This window comes from Diceros bicornis, chromosome 12 (assembly GCF_020826845.1).
Source record: "Diceros bicornis minor isolate mBicDic1 chromosome 12, mDicBic1.mat.cur, whole genome shotgun sequence".
NCBI lineage: Eukaryota > Metazoa > Chordata > Mammalia > Perissodactyla > Rhinocerotidae > Diceros > Diceros bicornis.
In genome coordinates, this window is record NC_080751.1 from 17,098,735 (window position 1) to 17,125,189 (window position 26,455).

The 26,455-nt window shown below is 51.5% G+C and overlaps 1 protein-coding gene across 15 annotated transcripts in view; it reads right to left on the reverse strand.

The window, feature by feature from the left end:
- Nucleotides 1-4,498: 4,498 nt before the first annotated feature.
- Nucleotides 4,499-26,455, reverse strand: part of DYSF (dysferlin) — a 201,748-nt gene continuing 179,791 nt past the window's right edge. For all 15 annotated transcript variants that reach the window (XM_058550977.1, XM_058550972.1, XM_058550975.1 and 12 more), the window contains 10 exons: nucleotides 25,720-25,862; nucleotides 23,514-23,653; nucleotides 22,183-22,271; nucleotides 21,824-21,919; nucleotides 21,285-21,426; nucleotides 16,230-16,329; nucleotides 11,496-11,674; nucleotides 9,986-10,095; nucleotides 8,452-8,599; nucleotides 4,499-4,769 (listed from right to left, as the gene is read on the reverse strand). In XM_058550977.1, coding sequence (XP_058406960.1) covers nucleotides 4,731-4,769; nucleotides 8,452-8,599; nucleotides 9,986-10,095; nucleotides 11,496-11,674; nucleotides 16,230-16,329; nucleotides 21,285-21,426; nucleotides 21,824-21,919; nucleotides 22,183-22,271; nucleotides 23,514-23,653; nucleotides 25,720-25,862 — 1,186 coding nt within the window. In that variant the 3' untranslated portion in view covers nucleotides 4,499-4,730. The remainder of the gene's footprint in view (nucleotides 4,770-8,451; nucleotides 8,600-9,985; nucleotides 10,096-11,495; nucleotides 11,675-16,229; nucleotides 16,330-21,284; nucleotides 21,427-21,823; nucleotides 21,920-22,182; nucleotides 22,272-23,513; nucleotides 23,654-25,719; nucleotides 25,863-26,455) is intronic.

A 26,455-nucleotide genomic window follows, 5' to 3' on the forward strand; every position in this document is an offset into this window, starting at 1 on the left:
ACTGGAGCCATAGGAGCGGGTGAGGCTGCCGAGGAGGTGTGCAGCATGAGAACAGAAGGCCGGGGCAAGACCCCGGGGGAACAGTGTAGACCAACAGAGAAGGACGCAGAGAAGGCGAGGCTGGAGAGAGAGGAGGAAAATCAGGCAACTGGGGTATCGTGGAAGCCAAAGACTGAAAGTGTATATCAAGAAAGAACGTTCAGTGCTGCCAGCAGCTGCCGAGCGTTGGGAAGGGTAAGCAGCCACAGATTTAACAAGCAGGGCTAGAGGGGGCCCTGGTGTGAATCAGGAAAAGGTGCCCCTTCCTCAAGGTAGTTTGCTTCTACCAGAAAACTACTGTTACACACTGATTTTATTAGAACAAAACACTTTACTGCCATCTGTGGGAAAATTGTTATAATAAATAATAAACGTCTGATGTCTTAGATGTGGTGCCTGTTGACGGCCGCCCTGATTGGTGACTGCAGTAAAAACAGTCTTCAGGGGAGGTGAAGGAAATTTACCAGTGAGGATGCTTTGAGCTGTGGGGAGCACACCGCCCAACCAAAGATGGCTTAAACAAAAAGGAATTTATGCTCCCAGGTAACAAGACATCTGGAGGCAGGGCAGTTCAGAGTTGGTTCTTTCTCAATAGCTTCCTGGAGAACCAGGTCCTTGCCATCCTCTGTGTGCTGGCTTTCTTCCTCAGGCTTGTCCCCTCACGCTCACAAGATGGTAGCCATGGCTCTAGTCATTACCTTTTTCCACAACAAGATTAAAAGGCAGAAGATGAAGATATGACTCCTTGTGTGTCCTTTGTTATTGGGGATAAAAGTTTCCTAGAAACCTTCCTAGCCGCTCTCCTCCTACCATAACCACTACCACCTTCCCCTCACATCTCATTGGTCATAAATGAGTCACAAGCCTCTTCCTAAACCAATCACTAGCAAGGGTAATGGCTTTACTGTGATTGGTCTGATCCAATAAGACACCTCCCCCTGGGGCTGGGGCGGAGCTCCTTTCTCAGCTCATGACCAGAGAGAAAGCTGAACAGTGTCAGGGTTCTTGTAGCAAGCAGACCCAGCAAGTTGGGCCACAGGGATAAAGTCAGACTCTAATGGGTGGAGGAGTGAGTGCAAGATGAGGACATGGAGACAGCAAGTGTAAACGATGCTTTCTAGAACTTTGTGAAGGCAGGAGAGAGACCATAACTGCAGGGTGACATGGAGGACAAAAAGGGCATTTTGACTGTGCCCTAAACATGTGTGAACTTTCCTGTCCAAAATTGATTTCATGAGTGGTACCACCATCTGACTGCTCATAAAGCCAGACAATTGGAAGTTATTTGGAATTGATCTCCCATCCCACACCTCCCTGCCCGCTCAGCCCTAGCCAGTCAACCCTACAGATCTATCAAGTCTAGTTGCTCAGTATGCCTGAAATCCTCTATCTCTATGCCAGAGTCTTTCAACAGCAGCATTTTGGACTGGATAATTCGTTGTTGGGGAGGGGGAAGGGGGTGCTGTCCTATGCATTGAAGGATGTTTAGCAGCTCCTGGACACCAGTAGCACCTCTGCCCCAATCATGACAATCAAAAACGTCCCCAGATATTGCCAAATGTGCCCTAGGGGGCGAAATTGCCCCTGGTGGAGAACCATTGCTCTGTGCCCATGTGGAAATTCTTATAGATCTTTGAACCAGTCTCAGGTTATGGCCAGTCTTTGCATGCTGTTCCCTCTATCATCTTTTCCACCCACTGCCCTTGACCCTGTAACCCCTGCTCATGCATCAGTGTACTGTAATTGCCTATCTACTTGTGTCTCTTTCCTACTCAATTGTGAGCTCTGGGAGGGCAGGAACCATGTTTATCTTGGTAAACATTGTATCTCTAGACCCTAGCACCCTGCCTGGTTCAGAGATGGCCATATATATGTCTTGAATGAATGAATAAAAGGTATGAATTGATGAATGAATCACTCCTGCGCTGCCTTTCAGATCTTCCCCAGCTGGCTCCTGGATTAATGAAGCACCCTTCTAGAATGGCCCTCTGCAACTGGCCACACAGTGTCCTGAGCAATTCTTCTTTACCATTTGTGATCATAGACCTTGTTGAGAATTAGGGAAGATCACTGGACCCTGCACCCCTCAAAGGTCATAAGGCTTACATAACCTGAAGCCCACTCACGTGACCCCAGAGGCCTCCTGTCTCCCAAGACAAGAACTAAGCTAGAATGATTTTCAAAACCCACAATTCTGATCAAGACCAGTCCAGCTTGAAGTCCTTCTGTGTCCTTCCTTGCCTCCAGGATGCAGTTCTACCTCCTCAGCTGCACACACAAAGTCCTCCAACACCTGGCCTCACCCTTCTGGCCCCTCTTCCCTCTCATCTTTCAGCCACACTTCCCTGCAGGCTCCTCTCCCTCAACCACATCCTGAACTAGCCCGGCTCTCTGACAGCTCAGGACTCAGCCTCTCTCTCTGCAGCTCAGCACACCCTACCCCTCTCAGACACCGAGCCAGTCTAACACTCCGCTCAGATGATATCCTTTCTCCAGAGTCTCCTGCTCTCCCTGCCCCAGGGCAGTGGGTGGCCGTTCTCTGCTACTCCCATAAGGGTACAAATAACCATGCGGGATATACTTTTCCCCCATGCTGGGAGCTATGGAAGGACAGGAGTCAAATGTAACTCACCACTGTGTCCTCAGAACTTGCTGAGGGGCTGCCTTGTGGAGTATCTCAGTAACCGTTCATTGGACGTGGTATCTTCTTACCATCCACTTCCCATTTCCCTGAGTTTTGCTTGGTGTCCTATATGGTCCCAGGGAGCAGCTTCAACCCCAGGTCTAGGAATGCAGGCAGCTTTAGACTGAAGCCAACGCTGACAAAGCCAGAGCAGAGAGAGAATACAAGCTCTTGGTGACCTAGTTGTGGAGCTGGGTCAGCCCTTGCCTGAAGCCAGTCCTTCTGAATGTTTCATTTCTGTAAAACCATTAAATTCCCTTTACTTGAGCAATGTTCTCTATTATCTGCAACTCAGAGCAGCAAGCAAAGGCAAATGAAGCAAATAAAATTAATGAGCGGGCACAATGTCCCCCAAAACTGTTTTAAACCAGCTGACAGTTGCATGGTATGTGTTTATTTCCTCCTGGCTTCCTGTACCTGGAAGAAAAAGAGAACTTTCTTTCCAAAGCTAACACCTTCCTGTCCTCCAGAAACTGGTTCCATTAATGATCCTATGTTCTTTCTCGCGTCTTTGACCTTTTCCTACCCAGTGGCTTCCTGCTCTCTATCTTCTAATATTCTCAGGTCTCCCTGGTCTCTAAAGCTCTCTCCGTACCTCCTGCAGCTGCAGCCCCACCTCTTCCTTCCTTTCCCCTCTAGTCTCCTCCGTGTGACAGTGGACTCTCACTGCCCCCACAAAGGCATGCACTGTGAGTACTCGGGGAAGGCTCATCACCTGGCTGACCTTCCCAGAAGAGCTTGGGACCCTGGTCCCTGCTGTGTGTTCTGTGTGAGGTGTGGCCACCTGGCTCCAGGGTTCATTGAGGGCCGCCTCCAGCTCGAACCTCTCTAGAAGAGAGAATCACTCAGTGGTCAAGGTGCAGCTCCCTCACCCAGGAGGGTTCAGGTCATCAGCCCTGTGCCAGTCACCCCAGTCCTGCCGATCAGGTGGGGACGAGGCCAGGCCTCAGTCTGGGTCCCAGAGTGCAATGAAGAGCCAAGGGGCCTGCAAGGATGGCTCTGGGGCCTTGGGGCCTGAGCCAGGGGAGCAGGCTCACAGAGGAAACAGGAGAAGCCCTCCTGGGTAACAGGAGAGGAGGTGGCCAACAGCGTGCTCCAGAGCTCCAGCCCCTCGGGCGAGAGAGGCAGAGGCCTCTTTTTGGAAACTCGATGTTTTCATGCTTTTTGCTTTTTCTCTAAGTATGTTCCCGCTACTCCTGTAGATTGAGCCCGATTCCTGCAGGAGGGATCCAACCCACAGCTAATGCTAAGCTTCAGACCACAAGGAAAAGGGGTTTGTCCAGACCAGGTCTTTAAAGCAGGGTGAGGAAGCAGAGGGAGGGGACTCTGAGAAATCCCAAGAGCGTGGGCGACAAGGTCACAGCCAGGTGTCCAGCAGCCCTTCCTGCCTGGAGAGTTTCTGGCCCAACCCTTTCCCTGGGCTCCATTTGTACAAAGCAGAACCTCTTCCCAGGCATGATCAAAGAAACCAGAAGGCACAGGTAACTGCCCAGCTAGGCCTGGGAAAGGAAGAGGAGATGCCTGAGCGAGGAGGCTCAAGGGAAGGAGAAAAGTTCTGTAGAGGCAGAACATTTAGCCAGGCCAGACACCAAGCCTCAAAGCCCACCCCACCCCCAGCCAGTCTTGTCAAAGGATCCTCGGTTCCCTGGGGCCCCCCACCCACTCAGAACGCTGAGCCAGAGATGCACACACCACGCCCCACCCCCCCAGACACATCCCCTACACATCTCACCCTTTCAGGTACAATTGAGATACACACACCAACACCGCTTTGTGGTTCGAACTGTTTTATACTGAAATACATATGGGCTGATCCAAAAAGGGTTGGGTTGGGGGAGAGAGAAATGATGAAAGTGGGTGATCCCAGGGCTCGATATGACCAACTCTTGGAGCATGTGCCAGTCCATCTGTTTGTCCGCCCACCCTGGCAGGACGGTCGGGCCTGGAGGTCTGGAGGAGCTCAGCGGAGCTGGGCAGAGGAGGCAGCCAGTCCTGGACCGGAGAGTCCTCAGCTGAAGGGCTTTACCAGCTTCATGGCAGCATAGTTCTGGAGGGAGCAAGGAGGCAAGGACACATGGTGACAGCTGCTGGGAGGGACGGGGGCAGCTGGGAAAGGAGGCTCATCCTCTCAACCGCCTGCCTGTACCCTGCCCTCACCATCCCCCACACCACCCTCAACACTCTACCTCCTGGTGCTCTCGCCATCAGACAAGCCCATACCCTCCTGAAACTCCCATCTGGGGGCCACGGCGGCCTGAATTGCTCTGTCTTCTCCCTCATCCATCCAGGGCCCACTCCTAGGTTCCAACCAGCTGCCAAGAGGACTCTGATCACCCAGGGCCTGGCCTCTTCCATCAGACAGGTGGCTTGAAGGCATGGCCATGATTCTCCCCACTCCCTCCCACACCCCACACCGGAACCCAGGGCTTACTGGCCACCATGCTCCTGGTCAGAAAGCAGAGAGAGAGAGCTGGGGGGCGGGGTGTGTGGGGATGACCCACGACACAGGCCGGCACCAGAGATGGGTCACCCCTGATTAAGCCCTGGCTGCTGCAGGCCTGACAGGAATCTCCCCTCCCCACTCCTCTCCCCCAAAACCATGAACACATACAACACAACACAGGGCTCCTAATTGGGACAGTATGTTCCCAGCGCCGGCCGGGAAAGCCAACTCTGGAAACAAAGCCGCCACTCCTTCCCCGCCAGATCGCCTCCTGCCTCCCCACGCTGGCCCTGCTCCCGGCCGGCACTGGGGGAGCCGGGGGAATCAGACAGGCTGCCCTCCTTGTCCCCCACCCAGGGGAATTCCCAAGAGGGTGGGAGAGTAGGCCAAAGGGGGGAAAGCAGCCCTGGCCTTGGGCCCCTCTCCACCAGACCCTCTGCCCTCAAGGCCTAAAGCCAGGTGAGGGTCTGGGATCCGCCAGGTGATTGGGCGACTTGGTTCGAGAGAAGCAGGATTTGCCCAGGCTGTAGCAAAGGCCTGCAAATAAAATCAGTCTGCAGCCTCAGGCCCAGGCTGCCCCTTTAGCCCCAGACCCCTCACCTAGGATCTGACCCCAACATGTCAGCTCTGCAAGAGGGACGGCAGGGTTGGTATTTTAAAGAGGACAATTTGCAGAAGATCTCAAAGGAGGGTGATGCTGCTGTTGGGGACCCAGGAGACAGGGAAGGGGCTCTGACCAGGGGCACTGGGGCTCCTGCCCACAGGGCCTGGGGCTAAGGCTGCCCCAGGGACGTGGAAGGACCACGGGCTGGAAGTGCTGGAAATCTTCCCTCTTTCTCCCAGCCAGCGGTGGGGCCTCCTTCCCCAGGCCCCTGAAGGCCTGGCTTGCCTCACAGGGCAGGGCCCAGCTGGCCGGGGTGGAGGCTAGGCATAGAGAGGGCGGTGGTAACATCACTTTGGACCTGCCCCTGCCCTTCTCTTGGCTCTTGGCTTGACATGCAGGCCCCCAGGGAATGTGAAAGAGCTCCTTGACCACAGGCCTAGTCACAGCAGGTCAGAGCTGCCCTAGTCCAGCCCCCTCATGTGGACAAGAGGGCCTTGCCAAGGTCACACAGGAAGTCACGGGCAGAGTCGGCATCCCGCCACCGTCTCCTGACTCCAAGTACAGAGCTCTGTCCTGCAAAACAGCAATTCTCCAGCCTTAAGGCGCCCGGTGCAGGCTCTCCTCAGCAGACCTGGGGCTGGCGCAGGACTCTGCATTTCTAACCAGCTCCCTAGTGCTGCTGCCACTGCTGCTCCTCAGACCACCCCCTTGAGGAGCAAGGGTCTGCACCGGCTCTCCTTTGCCTGAACTCCCCTGGCCCGAGCCTCATGATGGAGCACTGGGTTGTACCCCGGGTTTTCCCTTGTTTACTGGCTTCACTGCATCTCCCAGGGGACTGAGCTCCCCAGTGGCACGAGGCTCATCACCTTCTCCCTCATCCCCACAACACCCCTCACCTCCTGGACACACCATGTGCTTCATAAAGTCTTTACTTTAACTGAACAGCAGCCAGATATACTCAAAATGAGAGGAGGCAAGCAGAGGGCCGGCCGGGCGAGGGTGACCTTACCTCCCCACTCAGCAGCCTGGGCCTGCCCGAGGGGAGGAAACCCCGGGGCGGAGTCCTGGGCCTGACCACAGATCCCAGGGCACCACAGCTTTACCTGTCCTTCCACGGCCCAGTATGCAATCTTGTATTTATAATTGATTTTCCTTTGCTGCAAGAGGGCCCCCCAAATTGTACAAGCTTCAAGTTCCCACAGACTGGACCCAGCCCTGGACCGCAGCCATATTCAGTCCGCTGGCCATGCCTCTTCTTGCGGAGTCTCAGAACATGTTTTAGCGTGGCGCTCTGGGTGACCACAGCCAGCTTAGAGGGCCTGGCCTGCAGCAGGACACATGGGCACCTGGCTCTAGACCACCTTCTATTGCTATGGCCCAGGGGGTACTGGGCCTGGACGCCCAAACCAGACAGTCCTCTCTGCTGTTCCCCACAATTCATGACGTTAGGGACTGAAGGGCACAGCTTTGTGGCTTTAACTGTCTTCTTTGTAGGAGGTGTGCTGTGCTGATACAAGGTCTTGCAGGCCACGGTGAGAGAGCTCTCCAACCCCCTCCTCCTTATAGAGGGTTCACAAAGCAAAGAGCCCAGAGGTGAGTAATTCTCGGAGCAGACTTCCCGCTGTGGGACAGTGCACTTGGCCAGCCACCTGGTGCTGACCAGGACTGAAGGCCACATGGCCACAAGCCCAGACTGGGAGCTGCGCACAGATTGCCATGCAGCCCTGAGCCAGTCCCTTCCCCTTTCTGGGTGTGTTTCTTTGCCATTAAAATCAGGGAGATATAGAGTTGATTACACTATCTCTCCATTTTTATATCAGTTTGAAAATATCGTACTAAAAAGTTAAAAAAAATTTAAAGAACATTAAAAATCAGGTATTGGCCTGGGAACACTGCAATCCCTTCAAGGCTGAAGTTCTATAGACACTGAGGGGCTGGAGCATCTTCAGGGTTCCCCTGATGAGCTGTGAGAACAGGGGAGAGCCCCAGATCCTCCTCCCTTGGGAGGGGCTTTATGGAGCTGGGGACACAGGAGCCCTCACTGTCTGGCCCTGGCAGCTCTTTGTCAGGCATCGGCTGGCTTCTCACCAGGTGAAAGGGACCCCCACGTTCACTGTGCCAAGTGAGAGGCTCCTGGCCCACCCTCTGCTCTCCCACACTTGCCCCACGTCCGCCCCACTGCAGGAGACCTGACACACTCTATTAGCGTCCTCAGGTGGACACTGAGACCCTCTCCCAGCCCCAGGTCCTCCCTTCCTCTGGACCTCAGCAGGTGCCATCCTCACACAGAGGGGCCTTCTCCTCCGCTCTGCCATCCACACCTTCCCTTCCCTTCCCGACCCAGTTCTACACCCTTCTTCAAGAAGGTTCTCTTGCCCACCGCTGCACAAGGGGCCTCACCTTCGGCCAACCCCTTGATTACATATTCCAGGGGCATGCTGAGGACAGCTATATCTCCCCATCGAGGACAAGAACTCAGTTTCTCCCTTGTCTCCCTACCAGACCATGGGCTCCCCAAGGACAGAGGCTACTTCTCTCCATCAGATTGGGGGAGTTCTTTGAGGACAAGGACAGACTCCTCAAGAGACCAGGACCTTCTGGAGGTCAAGAGCTGTACCTCCCACATCAGACCAGGAGCTCCTCCAAGACAGGGTCTGTACCACCCCCCTCAGGCCTGCTCACCGGGAAGGCATAGATGAAGATGCCCAAGAACAGCAGTAGGATGAAGAGAATGATGAAGAGGATGATGGCACACCGGAACCTCCGCCACAGGATGAACTTCATAGTCTTGTATGGGGAGGTGAACCAGAGGAAGGAGGTGTCGGGGCGCCTGGAAGTAAGATCCCAGAGGTCAGCAGGGCACCCCCTACCAGGGCTGCTTTCTCCAAACCCTGCTCCCAAATTGCCCTGGCCCTCCACAGTTGGCCCCCAGGACATGCCCAGCCCCGAGGCCCCCAGCTCTTGCCCCAAAACTCAGCCCTTTGCATCCGTATTCCCTTCTCCTCCCACCTGCGCAACAGTGTGAGCCCCATCCCTGCTGCCCTCCTCTTCTTGGTGCCACCACACCCCTACACACCCTCAGGGGCCCAGTTCTCAGCCATCCCGTCCAGGATACCTTCCCTGCCGCCCTCTCTCGTTCCTGACTCAGAACTTAATCTGAGGCTCGAGGGGCTGCGACATTAGGAGAGCTATGGCCCACCGAGCCCCAGAGAAGCCAAGCCACCTGCCTAGATGCACATGGCTGGTCCACGGTCAGGGAAGGATGGTAGCAAGTGAACCCAGAAAGCTGATTTTCTCTCACTCACAACCAAGAACCTCAAAACCTTCCCCTAGGTCAGCCTCACAACTCAAAGAGCATGCAGGATTCTGTGTCTCAATAATGACTCTTTTAACATCAGACTGCACACCACTGGGTCTCCTGGATCTCTCATCTTTTCACCCAGATCCTAACATCCTTGGGCAGGGCTGCCTCTCACTACTCTGCCAGCCTCATGGCACTCCAGACAGCACTGTGATAAAGTGGGCCATCCGTGCTAAGTCCACCTTGAGCCAAGCAGGCTGTGGGAGGGATTCAGCAAATGCAGCCCTGACCCCACCCCTCTGGCTGCAGCTATCTTTCTGCCCCCAGTAACTGCCTCCAAGGCTTCTACATCCACTGGATTGGTCTATATCCCTTACAGGCCTGTGAGGTAGGGAACAAAAGAACTGGTCCCCGCATTTCACAGATGGGAAAATTAAGGCTGAAAGACACCACAGGAGAGCCATGGAAGGCAGCTTGGTCAAGAGAAAGGCCTTGATTGGGCTCTGGAGCCAATCAGACCAGGTGTGAGAATTTCAGCTTCACTATTTTCCTAGTGGAATGACCTCGTTTAACTTTGCTGAGATGGTTTCCTCATCTGTAAAATGGGGATAATAACAATCCAGCCGGGAAGGGTCCACACAACAACATATACACACCACATGATAGCGAGCTCGGCACATGGCAAACAGCTGCCCAACAGTGCCAGCTTCTTGAATTAGCTGAGGAGCCCAGGAGTCCCTGAAATGATGCCTGTCGCCTGCCCCTAACTTACTGTGTGGCTTTGGACGAATCATGTCCCTCTCTGGGCTGTGTGGGCCTTGTGACCTCTGCGTGGCTATGCAGTGGGTGCCTCCTGGACTGTGGCTCCACCTCCCATCCCCTCTGGGCATCAGGGGTCAGGGGCCGGGCACTCACCTTGGGTCCTCGAGCTTGGGGTTCATGTTGGGCTCATCCCGGCCCTGGCCGGCAGGCCGCTCCTCATGCTCGCTCTCAGCTACAATCTCCAAGGTCATCTCCAGCTTGCCCTGAGGCGACAGAGGGGACCCAGTCAGGAGCACAAAGGCTCTGCCCCATCGCTTGGAGAGGAGCCAGGCCAGGACAGACGTAAGAGCCACTTTATTATCTTTTTAAGAAAAGATATAGGGTTGATCTAATCATAAAAGCAGTATGTGCTCCTTGTAGAACATTTGGAAACTACAGAAATGTATAAAGAAAGGAGACTATCACCCACACTTCCGCTATGTGGAGACGAGCACTGTTAATATGTTTATGCATCTGAGCTGTTTTTCTCTGTAAGTTTATGAACTATCTCACTGTGTATATATAGTGCTATAGCTTGCTTCTTTCACTTAGAAATATATTATATTTCACTATATAATTATATATTCTTCAAAGTTTCCTTTTTAATGGCTATAAAACATTCTATGGGATGGTTGACCATAATTTATTTAGTAAACTACTTATTTTGGTTCATTTACGTTGTTTCCAACTCTTTGATGTTATAAATAATACTGCAACAAACACTCCGGAACGTACATTTTTTATTGTATCTGGTTATTTCTTTAGGAGAGACTTTAGAAGTGAGATGACAGGGTCCAAGGGCATAAATATTGTTAAATCTCTGGCTATATATTCCCAAATTGCTTCCCCAAATGGTAAAACCATAAGCACTCCCAGCTGAAGTAAATGAGGGGGCCTGTCTCTCTGCAACTTCAACAGCAATGAGCATTTCCATTTAAAAAAAAAAATTCTAATTTAATAGGCAAAAATTGTTTTCACATTTAAAAATATTCCTTTATTTAATTACTAGGGGGAATAAGCCTTTTTTAATGTTTAACAGCCATTCGTACTTCTTTTGTGTATCATTTACACGTGCGCTTCACTCATTTTTATTTTGAGGTATTAGTATTTCTTCATAAGTGTTCTGATCCCTTACACAACAAGGATATTTTATTTCAAGGACCACTTTGGGGCCTGGCTGGCTGCCTACCAATTCTAAGTAAACTGTTAGGGATTCACTTCCTCCCCAGAGGAAGGATGGTTCTCCATAGTCCGTCACACCCCTGAGCAGACTTCTGGGTAAGGAGAGTAACACGGTCCCTTGTGGGGTCCTGGTCAAATGGGAGAGGCGCTACCCCTGTCCTCCACAGGAAGGCCAGGCCAGGAGGAACCCAGGATGTAGATCCCTGTGAAGGCCAAGGAGCAGGGTCCACGGGAGATAAGAGCATCTTTCAATCTAAATAGGCTTCCCTGGGCTGCGAGCCTCAGCGAGGGGAAGGCTAGGCACCGGAAGGGAGGAGGGATGGCGCCTTGGAAAATAGAGAGAAGCAGGCAGGAGAGAGGGAGAGTGACATGTACCTCCCCACTGACTTCTATGGAAGAAGCCACTCCTGCGCCTCCACTGGGCTACAGGTAGCAGACTTACCGCCAGTTTCTTCTTCTCACCCTCTTCTGCCACACAGGGCCACCAGCCCTTCACTGTTTTCTGTTCAAAAAGGGACACAAACAACTCTGGGTGGAAAGTGTCATCCAGCTGGTCCAAGGAGCACTTCTCAGCTGTCTTGGCAGGCTTGGGCATGCGGTTGAGATCCAGCTGCAAGGAGCCTGCGGCAGAGAGGGGTTCTTTGGCCAAGGGCTTCTCAATCACTGCCAGGCTAGGGCTACCCTGGGGCAGGGCAGGTTCAAGAAAAACTCACTGTCACCTCTTCTGCTTCCATCCATGGCTCAGCAGGGGTCAAACCCCACAAACTCTCCCTCTCTCCATCCACCGCCTCTTGTTCCATCTAGACAGCGTCCCACCCATCTACTCATGCATCCGATATATGCCCATTAATCTACCCTATTGATTCGCCCTTAATGGAGTTTCCCACCTGCTCAACTATTCATCTCACTATGTACAAATCCATTCATTCACCCATTGTCTACATCCATCCATCCATCAATTTTTTTAAATGTTTGTATTTTGGTAAAATATATATAACATAAAATTTGTCATTTTAACCATTTTTAAATGAATAATTCAGTGGCATTAATTACATTCACAGTGTTGTGCAACCATTACCACTACTTATTTCCAAAACTATTTCATTCCCCAAACAGAAACTCTGTGCCCATTAAGCCATAACTCCCCAGTCCCCTTTCCTCTCAGTCCCAGGTAACCTCTAATCTACTTTCTGTCTCTAGGAATTTGCTTATTCTAGATATTTCATATAAGAGGAATCATAAAATATTTGTCCTTTTGGATCTGGCTTATTTCTCTTAGTTTTCCAGGTTCATCTATGTTGTAGTATGTATCAGTAGTTCATTCCTTTTTATGGCTGAATAATATTCCATGGTGTGGATATACCATATTTTATTTATCCATTCATCTGTTGATGGATACTTGAGTTTCCACCTTTTGACTACTGTGAATAATGCTGTAATGAACACTGATGTGCAAGTGTCTTAGTCCCAGTTTTCAATTCTTTGGGGTATATAACTAGGAGTAGAATTGCTGGGTCATATGGTAATTTCTATGTTTAGATTTTGAGGACCTGCCAAACTGTTTTCCACAGGAGCTGCATCATTTTACATTCACACCAGCAGTGTACGAGGGTTCCAATTTCTCCACAGCCTCTCCAACATTTGTTATTTTCTATTTTTTGTTTTTGTTTTTTTTACAGCCATCCTAGTAGGTGTGAGGTGGTATCTCACTGTGGTTCATCCACCAATTTTTTCATTTGCCCACCTAGTTATCCAAGGAGTCATCTTTCTGGAATGTTTTTCTACTCATCCATTTTATCCATCATCTCCTGTATAGCTCCATCTGTTAGGTTGAACCATATGAAAATGCTGGTATTCAACTATCTTTGATCTATAAAAACAGCAATTTCATGTGGTTTCACCTAATCCAACCACAACAGCATGATGCAGTTAATGGCACTGGAGCATAGGTTGCTGAAGGGATTAAGTGAGAGAGATAAATCTAAAAAATGTTTGCTGAGGCCAAATTAAAGAAATTCTTGATTACCATGCAAAAGAGATTAGATTTTTTCAGTGTGGAATGCTGAGCAGTTACTGCAATCCACTAATTGGATCTATTTCTCTAGTTTTCTTTCCTTCCACTCGTCCATTTATCCTTCCATTCATCTATGTGCTTCAATCTAACTATCTACATCTCTTTATAGCTACCATTTGTTAAGCACTATATCCATTAATCAGGTTATTAGCCCATCTACCCGTTCATTCAACTCTATATCAGCATTTATCTATCTATCCACCCATCCACACATCTCTGCATCCCTTAAATATAAATGAATGTTTACTTCCCATTTTAAATATGGTCCCAACATAATGTTAAGAAAAATCAGGATATTAAATTATATACATATATATACAAAATTTATATGAATACTGTATATATATATAAAATTATCCTGGCATGATCCAGATAAAAGACTGTAATATATATATATATATATACAGTATAAATACTACATATATATATGTATACACAAAAAAAAAATTATGCCAGCATGATCTATATAAAAGACTGTAAGGAAACATAAGATTATCTCTGGGTGGCAAGACTATAGATCTTAGCTATTACTTTTAAAATAAAAGTAATAAATATTCAAAAGAAGTAAAATATGCAGTTACAAAACACATTGTGAAAGAGGAAAGAAGAAATCCTGTGGAGTTAAAAAGTAGTAGTTTTAATAGTTTTATTTTTATTTTTAAAAACAAAAGATGAGGCCATTTAATTTTATTCTGAATGCTGTTTTCTCATTCAGTAAAAATGCAGTTTTCTTTGTTTTCCTTTTTAAAATTAATTTTCTAAAGCCTCACTCATAAAGACTGACAGACTGATGCCAAAAAAATTTTAAGTCTGTAAGCAAAAAAGACTCGATGAAAAAATGAAAAAGCAATTGAAAAAATGGGAGAAATTACTTGTAATGTGTCCTTACTATATTAAAAGCTCTGAAAATCAGTAATAAAGAACATCCCAAAACCATGAACAAGAAAATCCCACCAATAATATGGATAATAAATATACTTTTAAAGTTCTACCTTACAAGTAACAAAAAAATGCAAATAAAAATGAGGTATTGCATTGGCAGTTTTTTAAAAGACATAACACCGGTAGCAAAAGTTTAGGAAAAATGGTGCCCTTATACACATAGGACAAGGTAAGAGGACAAAAACGTAAAATCTTTGTAGCGGGCAATTGAACAAAATGTTTCAAAAACCACTAAAATGTACAAAGACTCCAAAAATCTGCTTCTTAAAGTTCAGAAAATATATGCACAAAGGGTCCAAAGATGTGCCTAAGGGTGTCACTCACATTGGAAAACCTGGAAATGACCTGAGTACTCACCACGAGAGTATGAGTTAGGCAAAAGAGGGTCCATCTGGATGATGCAACATCAGGCAGGAATTAAGTATGATGATGCAGATATAAATGTAGATAGATAACAACCAACAGAAAGGATGTTCTTGAAATATTAAGTTTTCTCAAAAATCAGGATATAAAACAGTATGTGTAATATAAACCCATTTTGCTATATGTGTCTATATAGCAAATGTTTGTCTACATGTATAAAATACACACATAACATATATGTTTTTGCTTACATATGAAATAACATTTGCCAAAATATTAGTGGAAGTTGTCTCTGGATAGTGAGATTATAATAAAATAGTAAGAGGAGGCATTGTTTATCTATAGTTTCTAACTTTTCTACAGGAATTAGGTATTCCAGAATAACAAGTAAAAGAACAAAAGTCCCATTTGGTGCCATGATTTTGACCCCCCGAATCTTTCGCAATGAGGTCCTGGAGCAGCTCTGGGTCCTCCAAGGGCACGGGCCCAGGCTGGGTACGGCAGGGGTCGGGGGAGAAGGAAGAACAGGCAGCCCTCCTCCTCATCCCTGTGGAGCTGCTCCTCAGAACATCCCCTGTAGGGGCCCAAGGGCTCAGCAAAGACAACTCACCTTTCTGCAATCAAGGGCCACCCAAGGAGGCCTCCAGTGATTCATTCAAGACCACCCGCTCCCAAGTGGCAGAGTGGAACTAGAACCCAGGACTCCTGACTTCCCGGACTGCCCTCTCACAGGTTCATTTTTTTTTAATTGAAGTAAAATTCACATAACATAAAATGTACCATTTTAACCATTTTAAAGTGTACGACCTAGTGGCTTTTAGTATATTCACAGAGTTGTGCAACACCAGCACTATCTAATTCCAGAACATTTTCATCACCCCCAAAAGAAACCCCATACCCATTAGCAGTCACGCCTAATTCCCCCTCTTCTTAATCCCTGGCAACCACAAGCTGACTTCCTGTCTCTGTGGATCACCTATTGTGGATATTTCATATAAATGGATCACACGATATTTGTCCTTTTGTATCTGGCCTCTTTCACCTAGCATGTTTTCAAGGTTCATCCACGTTGCAGCGTGTGTCAGTATTTCATTTCTTTCTGTGGCTGAATAACATCCCATTGTATGGATAGGCCACATTTTCCAGGTTAACTTTTACAGTTGTGACAGGGCTGTTACCCACAGTCCAGCCTGCTGGCCCAATACAATGTCATCCTCCTCTCCCCACATCTCACCCCTGCAAGACCACCCTCTCCAACACATCCTTCTGCCCAGCGCTCCCTGCTTCCCAGCTGGCATTTCAGCACACTTTTCCCTCACCAGAAGCCTGTCTGGGGGCTTAAGGGTAGAGCCCTGTTTGTTCATTCCACCATCATCACTCAGGCACAGGGTGAAGTGACTTGAGCCCTCGCTCACTGGGCTCAGTCTGCATCTAGACTAAGAGGGCAGGGGGGCATCCCGCCAAGCGTGACACCAGACAGCTGGCAGCAGCCAGCGACACGCTTGCACTGCCTTCAATCCGTGCTTCTCTCTCTTCCTTATGGATCTGAGTCCTACCATCCACCATGGCGCAGCATTCAACGTCCCCTCTGCTGACAGGCCCACCCTGCTGGCCACTCTGATCACTCCAGCACTGCTGTGTCACAGACCTCACTGGGCCCTGGGGACCCAGTGACCTTGAGCTCCCTGAGGGCAGAAGATAGGACCACTCTTCCTGCCAGCCTTCCCAAAGGACCCAAGAGTGGTCCAGGTGGAGCCCCGAATGTGCAGAATGGTGCCAACTAGAAACGGTGCTCACCCAGGAAATCATCAAAGGAGAACTTGTCGTTGTCCCAGATCTGGAATATCACTCGCGCTGGGATTTTGCTTTCCGTCTTGTCCAGACTCCAGAAAGCATCCTGGCCAAGGGGAGGAGCAGAGGAGGAAGCAGGGAAGGAACATTAGAGAGAGGCAGTGGTATATTCCAGCCTGGAAGGCTGCCTGGAGGAGGCAGTGGAGTGGTACATCCCCTAAGAACTTGCCAGAGCCAGGTCCTGGTGGGAAGATTACTAAGGGCAGACCCCAGAGGGAAGTGTTCAAAGGCCCAGGAGGGTACCATGCTGGCTTACCTAAGACGCTCCTTTAAAACTCCCAATTCTGTGAGTCAAGGTTCTCACTCCCATTTTACAGAAAATGAAACAGAGGCTTGGAGAAGTTAAGAATTTGCCCAAGATCTGACAGCTAATAATAATAGTATTAACATTACACTTCTTATGCACCAGCCCTTTACCACTATGAACTCATTTATCCTTCCTACAACCTATGAGGGAGATACTATCCTTACAGCTGAGGAAACCAGAGCCAGTAACTTGTCCGAGTCACACAGCTGGGAAGAGGCAAGCGGGATTCAAGCCCAGGCAGTCAGGTTCTAGAGTCCTGCTCTCACCTCTAACTCCTGCTCTGCCCGTGTGATCTTGGGGACAGGGTGGGCTGGCTGGGATCCAGAAGGATCTCCTTGACACACTGCTGTAAGGAGCTGACACTCGGGGGCAGTGACCCCAGCTCCCCCCTCACCATGCCAACCCACCCCACCTTCACCTCCAAGAGCTTGCCCTGGGGCAAATCAAAAGCCCACAGTGCTGGAAAGTTCCCCAGTCTCCTGCTCTCCTCACCCCACTTCCCTCAGACCAGTCAGCCTGGCACAGCATCCTCTTGGGCTTCTTCCCACAGAGGCCTCGTGGAGCAGCTAAGGGGTGGGGACTGGGCATGCCAAGGCCTGGGTTTGCCACCAGGCCTGTCACCGGGCTTTCCCGCCCACACTTGTTCTCTGTCCTCTCACTGTAGCTTTACCTGAGTGGGTGGCAAGGACAGGAGACATTCTGACCATCTTGCAGTCGACGGGTGCCAGGTCCTAAATGCCAGGTCACGGCAGAGGCCTGGACGGAGTCTCAGACAGACAGACTCCATGGGGAGCGGGGAGCACTGCTGACCACATAGGGTTTGTCTGGCCCTGGGTGCCCTGTACACACGGCCTTGCTGCCACCCTAGTCATGCAGACCCACAGAGCTCCTGAACCAGAGACCATGACCTGTGAGGAATGATCACCTTATAAAGCACCGGCCGTGGCCTGGACTGCTGCCTGGGCTGGTGAAGGGGCTCAAGTCCCCAGCTGGCCCCTCGGCCCCTAGCCCCTGTCTGGTGCCTCCCCCTTTTCCGGGCCCCAGCCCTCCTGCAGGTGCCTCCCTCCTCTGGCGGGGCTTTTACGGCCAGCTCCGCAGGCCCGCCTGCACAGGCCGCCAGCATCCTCCATTCCTCCAGCCAGCCGGTTTATGGGCTCAGTAATGAGCCAGAGGTTCAAACGGCCCCTGGTGGGAGCAGCTGGGCTGGGGCTCCAGCCTGGGGAATGGCCCCCCAGGTCCCAGGCGCTCATTACGCTCCCGGTCTGGGCCCTTTTACTAGCTGTTTATTTGCAGGCTGGGTGCCTGACACGCAGGCAGGCCCCGGTGGGTGTGCTGGGCTCCAGGTGGGGAGCCGGCAGGGACAACCAGCGGTGGTTCAAAGCAGCCGGATGAAAGGAGACCTTGTACTTTACGACAGTCTCGTCTGGTTAATGGGGTCCCTTGGAGGCATGCTTGCCAGAGGCTCTGAACCCCTCGGCAGAGGGCTGGCTCTCCAGCAGAACCAGGGAGCCCAGAGGCTGTGCAGTGCCCCCAACTAACCCATCCCCAGACTCAGTCTTTTAACACAGACTGACTAATTGGTGCCCCACTGTGGGCACGGCTCTCCCCACCGCCCAGGGTCCCTTCTCCTACAGAGGCACCTGCTGGCTCTGCCTGGGTCAAGCCAGTTCCTCCCTCACTCTGCTGGTTGACTTCAGAACCCCCTGGACTCTGTTTCTCAACCTCCTCTTTTGGCCTCCTCCACCCCTCTCTCCAGCCACCCTCTCCGGGAGCCTGGCACCATGCAGAACTTCTGTTCCCTCAGCCCTCTCTCCTTGCCCCCTCCCGTGTGCCTCTCCTGGACTCCTTGACTCCTCTTCCTCCTCTCCATGCCAGCAGCCCCTATGGGCTTCTCGTTCTTCCAAGGCTAGCCCAGGCCTATGGGCCATCAAGGCCAACCATTCCCTTCCATATAACCTCAGGCCCTCTCTTCCTCTGGAACTGCCACTATGGGTCAGCCCAACTCTCTCCTTCTTCCTTGCCACTGTCTATAATGCAGAGATGAAACCCATCATTGCCAGAATAGAGCCACCTCAAATTCTTAATTAGCAACCCTAGCTGGGCCTTCAGAACTGCCAGGTAACCCTGCCCTGTACCACCAATTAGCACTCTCTCCCTCTCTCTCTTTCTCCCTCACTCAGCATCACAGCTACTTATCCCAAATCACCTGCCACAGTGCCAGGAGATTCTCTCTCTCCCTACACTGTGGAAAAAACAGAAGCCTCTGCTTCCTTCAACTCTTTGCCCACACCTCCATCTGTCACAGTGAAGGGTTATCCCACCTCCCATTTCAGCAAGCCAATCCACATCTGAGCCTTGGTTTCCTATCCATGCCTAGCCTCCTCGTAGGGTAGGGCTCGGTGAGCACTGGAGATGGCATACAGGAGGTCTCGGCCCTCCCTTCCCCATTCCCCGCCCTACTCTCCCTCTGTCCACAGCAAAGAGAGGCGGGGCATGGTGGATTTGGAGCTCTCCTCAATGAATGCAGCGTTTGCTTTGTTATGCAAACATCTCCTGACAGACAAACACACTGAGCAAAGGCAAACAAGGAAACCTACAAACAGGCTAGGCTTTCCTTGACTACACAGAACCCAGGGCTGTTGCTAAATCCTGCCTTCAGCAGGCACTATGCAGCAATCCCTGGGTGAAAGAATTCATTGAACCTTCTTTACTCCATATTTTCTTTTGTTTGATGGTTTCTGAATGTTCAGCGGAACATTCTGGTTTCTCTAAAGTGCAGATGATCCTGTGTGTTGGGTTGGGAAGGGGTTATGGGGAAGGATGTAATGAAGAGAATTAAGAAGACCTAGGTGGCTGGAGTACACTATATATTTCCCTTCTTTAAGCCAATCAACAATTTAGGAAGGAAAGAGGAGTCATAGAGCTTTGCGGCTTGAAGCCTTGAGCCCCCTCTAGAAGGAAATGGGACCAGTTAGAACCTCAACACCAGATAGGCATTGACTCTGTCCAATAGGAGAGCACCTCATGGTGGAAGTGAATCTAGGCGGGGTGCAGGTGGTCAGAAGCTCCAACAGAGTGCCTCCGTCTCCCATCAGCCTGGCGATGAGGCCCTCACTGCCCACAGCACCCTCGTCACTGTGCTCGGGGGCTGCTCCTTAAGGGCAGGTATGGTGACACCACGAAGGAAGCCACCTGCCTCTTTCAGGAGCAAAGAGATGCTGGCCCAGATGAGACCTAAACTAGGAGATGCTGAGACACAGAGAGCTCAGGGCCCTGAATCCACCTCTCCTCTCTGGCCAATGCTGACCAAGTCTCCCCAGGTGCCTGCAGCCTGGTGTGAGAGGAAGAAGGTAGAGAGAGGAGGGCAACGGCTTCCTCCCAGTGCCTGTCCTGCTTGGACAGTGACCACAGGCACCAGACACAGAAATATGGGAAATGAGGTAGCAGGAGGGACGTGGTTAAGCAACACCCAATCCTATGGACAACCCAATCCATAGTCCAGGCCAGCCTTTCTGGAAAGCTCTCCTAGGGGGTCAGCCCCATCGCCTCTTTGATGGCTGGGCTGGGTTTCCCTACAAACGTTCTTCCCATTCTGATCCCATGACCCTTCCTGCTGCTTGGTTTGTCTGGGGTAGGGAGGAAGGCAGTAGTTTTAGGATTTGGACTTAACTACATATGATGGTTGTGGCACTGGTATGGGCGTGGTTGTGGGGTGGCAGCAATGCTAATGATGACAATGATGGTAGAATTGGAAGGAGAAGTGGGAGTGGCAGAGATGGTGGTGGTGGCTTTGGCAGTGATGGGGACAATGGTGGTGGTAACATGGGCAGTGATAGGGGAAATGATGGTGGTGGTGACATTTGCAGTGATGGGACAACGGTGGTGGTGGTGACATTGGCAGTAATGGGACAATGGTCATGGCGGTGGTGGTGACATTGGCAGTGATGGGACAATGGTGGTGGTGATGACATTGGCAGTGATGGGACAACAGCAGTGGTGGTGACTTGGCAGTGATGGGGCAATGGTGGTGGTGGTGATGTCATTGGCAGTAATGGGACAATGGTGGTGGTGGTGACATTGGCAGTGATGGGACAATGCTGGTGGTGGTGGTGACATTGGCAGTGATGGGACAATGGCGGTGGTGGTGACATTGGCAGTGATGGGACAATGGCGGTGGTGGTGACATTGGCAGTGATGGGACGATGGTGGTGGTGGTGACATTGGCAGTGATGGGACGATGGTGATGGTGGTGACATTGGCAGTGATGGGACGATGGTGGTGGTGGTGACACTGGCAGTGATGGGACAATGGTGGTGGTGACATTGGCAGTGATGGGACAACGGTGGTGGTGGTGACATTGGCAGTGATGGGACAACGGTGGTGGTGGTGACATTGGCAGCGATGGGACAATGGTGGTGGTGGTGACATTGGCAGCTATGGGATAATGGTGGTGGTGACATTGGCAGTAATGGGACAACGGTGGTGGTGGTGACATTGGTAGTGATGGGACAATGGTGGTAGTGGTGACATGGAAGTAATGGGACAATAGTGGTGGTCATCAGGCAGTGATGGCCGTGGTGATTCCAACAGCAGTGGACAGTGGTGAGGGTATGACAATAGCACAGCAGTAATTGGTGGTGCGGTCATTAGAGAGCCCTGGGACCAGCACCACTGGGGGCAAGAACAACACTCACCTTCTTGGAGACGATGCAGACTTGCTCAGCTAGCAGGTACTCGAAGGGGAAAATGAACCTCCAGTTAAAGTTGCCTTCGCCTCCCAGGGACCGATAATGCACATCGGTCTTTTGCTTGTGTTCTTCAAAGCCAACCATCCAACTAGACATACACATTTTAGAGAATATTTCTAATTACGGTTTCCACCACAACACACATCCTCAACTTAGGCAAATGGACAATTAAGAAGGTAAATGAACTTGGTAAATGATAAAGCAAAAATAATTCCCAAGAAATCTCCATGATGGACCAAATGTGCCATAAATTTTAAAATGTTCTAACTTCTCCCTTGAGGGACATCCTCAAACTTTGTAAGTTCAACCCACAGATTAATGTGGAAGAAGAAATCTGGTGGAGGAACACCCCCATAAGACCCTCCTTCCTTTCTTGATCTCCCCTGCCCTACACCAGAGCTCCCCCTTCCCACTGGGCACCACCCCAGAAGTAGCAGGGGCGACACCACGGTGCTGGGGCAGGTGGGAAGGAGGATGACCCTCACCCTTTCACATAAATGTCACTCATCTTCTCCCCTGTGATGCTGAGGTCATCCAGGATCACGTCCTTGGTGTTCCAGATAATACAACGCAGGAAAAATCTGTGGAGAATAATGACACAAGTCCACATGGATTTCCCACCAAATGGCGGGCGGTCCTTGATTGAGAAGCCAGGGAGCCGGCTCCCCCAAGACTCCGATGCTTGCCTGGCTGGACACTTCGCCAGACCCACACAAGAGCAGTACCCTGTGGCCCGAGTAGCCCAAAGCCTGGCCCAAGAGCCACGTCCTGGTCCTGCCTGCAGCTGGCTGCTGCCATCTCGCCACCCCCGCTCAGCTCCAAGTCTGTGGCTGGGGTAAGTCACCTTCGGGCTCTCCGTGGGGTGATGTTGAAGGGAGGTCCAGGCCGCCCCAGGGCCTTTGGAAACATGTCGATCCACATCTGCAGCTTCCCCTGGGGAGACATGGTCCTGTTCACTCACTGTCCTTTTCATTCAGCCAACATCTACCAACCACTTGCTCTGTGCTGGATACTTGGGGCACAGGACAGAGAAAACCCAGGCCCTGCCATGGAGAGGCTCCCCGCCCCATAGGAGAGGTGCCTTAAATGGGACTACAGGGCTGACTGCAAAGGTGGGCCCACTGCCCCACAGGCTGATGACTTGGGCCCATGCCTGGGGGTCAAGGGTCAGGGAGGCTTCTCAGAGACGGTAGTGATGTTTGAGCTGAGTCTCAGTATGATGGATGGAAAAGGGGAGAAGGGCACTTCTGGCTGAGCGAATGGTACACGCAAAGTCGTGGAGGGTCAAAGAGCATGGTTTAGTCATAGGGGGCTCAGAGGATTTCCAAGACAGGAGATCATTCTACCTGACACCCCTCAGCTCCCTGCCTCTCTGCATTTCTGTCCCCATCCTACAGAAGGCACTGAAGTCACTTCTTCAGGGTCACATAGCTAGAGAATGAAAGAGCTGACATTTCAACACCTGCTGTGCCCCTCTGGGGACGTGGTGGCCACACCACCATGGGGAAGAGAGCTCAGTTCCAAACAACAGAGGTGATGTCCTCTGCATGTCTACAAAGGCACCTTCATGGCCACCTTGGCCCTTCTCCAAATACAATCTTTTCTCTCCTCCTCCTCTGAAACCCAGCCCTGAGCTCACCCCTCCAGGGATGCTCCCCAGTCTCAGCCCAGGGCTTGCTGTCCCTCTGCTCACCCTCCCTCCGAGTGGGAGGATGTCCTTGGCCTTCTCGATGACTGATCCCTGTGGCTGCTCTACCATTCTGCCATAGGGTGCCGGTCACCCTGTCTGAACTCCCCATGGCAGCCCAGCACAGGGCTGGCCACCTGGGACGTCATTGACCACTGGTAGGGGAGGGCACCCTGAAGCCAGGCTGAAACAGAGAGGCTTCAGAATGACTCAAGGGAAGCCAGAGGTCCAGGCTACACAGGAGTGGAGAAGGCAGGTCAGGCTCATGCCCCAGACCCCGAGGGCTGCAGGTAGGCAGGAGAGGCCGGGCCCAAGAGGTCCCCTTATGGGCCAACAGTGGTAACCACTCAGACTGTGGAGAAACGCTATCAAGGAGGGACTCGCCAAATCCTGAGGTCCCCACAGGTGCTTCTGGGATATCCATGCTGTCCTCGGGGCAGGGCAAGCTGGGGGTCAGGGGCTCTGGGGCTCAAGGGTCAAGATCCTACCTGCTCAATGTCCGGCTGCAGGGGGCTGTAGAGGGGCCGGGACTCCACGTGCTCAGGGACCAGGCCCTGCTGCTGGAGGACGTGCAAGGCCAGACGCTCCTCCACCGGGCCTAGGTGTGGATTCAGGACCTTACCAGACTCTGCCCCAGGGAGAAGACAAAAACGTTGCCGCGGCTGAGTGAGCGAGAAATGGCGGGGCTGCCTGGGGGCCTCGGGAAACACTCACCCCCACAGCCTCACCCCCAGTCCAGACACACTTCTTCTGGTCCTCATGTCCCTCTCTCTGTAGAGGAAACCTCGCTGTCCAAGAGCTAGGCTTAAAATCCAGATTCCCCATTGCCCTCATTTCTATTAAGCCTCTTCCGTAAAGCTCTTCTTCTCTTTCCCACCAATACAAACCCCCCTGCCCGCCAAAGCCCATCCCTTCCAGGAAGCCCTCCCTAACTGCTCCCAACTCTGAGCCTCAGCAACCTCTACTCCCAGATTGGGCATCTATGTGCTCTTAGTACTAGTCTCTGGTTCATGCAATCGGTTCTATTAGCCACAGTAGCTAAAATGACAGCAATAACAACACTTATAAAGCAAGAAGCAGGCACTGTTCTTCACAGATATTAGCAGGTTCAACCCTCATAATAACCCTAGAAGGTAAGTGCTGTTATTGTTCCCATTTTACAGATGACAGAAATGAAGCACAGAGCAGTCACACACCTGGTCAGTGGGGCAGCTGAGACCACACACTCATCTAGGATAGGTGCGTGCTAGACACCAACACCCCTCTCCCTGCCCCTCGTGCTTCCCAGCTACAGCTCCTACCTGCCAAGGGGTGGCTCAAAGACTGGCACTGTGGATGGGGTGAGGACACAGGGGTGGTTCTGACCCTGACAAGCCTGATCAACCAGCCAGCAACTTGAACTTGGAGCCCCTGTGACAGAGACTTGGACTGGGGGTAGGAGGGTCCACGTGTCCACATGCACATGTGCACACAGGTATGTGTACTCAGGTACACCCATGTTCACCAACACAGAGTCTCATGTACACACACACACACACACACACACATGTGTTCACCCATCAAACCTGCCCTGCCCACTTTAATAGGTGCTCCTAAGGAAATGGCACAGCACTGCAGAGGGACCACCAGGCCAGGAATCTGGTTCTGCTCCTAACTGGCCAGGTGACTTTGGGCAGGTTGTTAACCACTCTTGGCCTCAACGGCCTCATCTGCAAACACAGGCAGATGTCAGACCTCACCATCTCCAGCTTTCTGACTTTCCTTTCCTCTGAATTTATGACCATGAGTCTTGGTCCCCCTGCTAAAGCTGCTCACAGACCAGCAGAAGGAAATGAGACCACCCCTGAAACAGATGCATGTTCTCTAGGAAAAGAGAATGGGGGAGGGGCTAGGGCCTAATGGAGAGGAGCTGGCTCAGCCATGACCTGGGAGAGTCAGAAAAGCAGAAGGAGGAGGAGGGGGATTTGGGATGGGGGGTGGTCACAGCCGTCATTCCCCTTTTATAACCTCAGCACCAGCTCTGACATCAAATGTCTCTGAAACCAGCAGGAGGCGAGGGGCCAGCTGGGCCTAGAAATGCCTCAGGGGAGTCTGAGCTGCTCCGGGTGGGCAATGTAGGCCTGTGGGCACCTCAGACACATGCGGAGCACACGGCGGGATTCTCAGGCAGGAGCATCAAGCAGACCTAGGGGCAAAGGCAAGGGCCGCGGGACTTCCTGCCAGCCCTGTGGATGTGTTAGGTGCAGGAGCTGTGAGCAGGGGCTCAGAGGGGATCATCAAGGTAAAGCTGGCAGGCTAGCGCCATTCAAATAGAAAACTGCTCCTCAGAGGTGGACTGAACCCAAACTCTGACCAGTCTGACCATCAGCAGCAGACTGAACCTAATCATGACCTTGACCTTGGCTTCAGAACCATCCTTCATCTTGCCCTCAGATGGGCCCCAGCCTGGCCTTGCACTGAGCTCTGACCCTGGCCCAACCCTGACCTCGAATTTTCACAATGGTATCACAGGTAAATACTGGTCCCAAAAGTACCAAGCGCAAGTTTAGCCCATCTGTGCTACCCTAGAGATCCAAGACCACACCCGCTGACGTGGGTTATGTGCAGTTGGCCCCGTTACGACAGGAGAGGCTGACACGAGAAAAGGAGGTGGAGAGAGAGCCCACTGTGGTTCGGGGTCACAGGGCAGCTCACCTGTTTCTTCAATGGTGTATTCTTTATTCCGAAACACGATGCGGTCTGTCCGGTACTCGGGGGCCTTGAGTCTCTGCTGCTGGCAGAACAGGTGAAGGAGCTGGGAGGGGCGGAGCTGGTCCCTCCACTGGTTCGGTCCAGAGCTGAGGCCCGAACACAAGACAAAGAGGAGATGCTCCAGGACACTGACAAGGGCAGAGGGGCCTGCAGTGACCTGCGTACCCACACGCACAGCATCACCCACCCTTCACTTTTACAGTGGGTGCCCTGGGTGATTTCTCATCGTGACTGGGGATCCCCATTTACAGATAGAGAAACTGAGGCCCGGTTTTATTTGAAAAGACTTGTTTAAATACACATGGAATTGGAACTCAGATGTTTCCAACTGCCAGATTTAGAGAATTAGACCCAAACAGGACCCACGTTGACAGGAAGTGGGCGGGGGCTGTCCACCTGACAGAGATCCCTTTAAGGCCCAGCCAGGGCCATGTGTCCCGTTGTCTGTCTCCCTTCTCCTTTCCCTCCCTTCTCTTTCCCTCTACAGGCCCTCAGGAGCGCCTTAAGAAGAAGTGAATTATAACAATGCAAGGAATAGCGAGGTTCTTAGAGTGAGACAAAGAGGTTCAAATCCTAATCCCACCAGTTACAACTGCTAACATCTCTGGACCTCAGTTTCCTTATCTGTGGCGTGGGGACAAGACCCCAATTGATTGAGTGAGAGAACAGCTATGAAGTG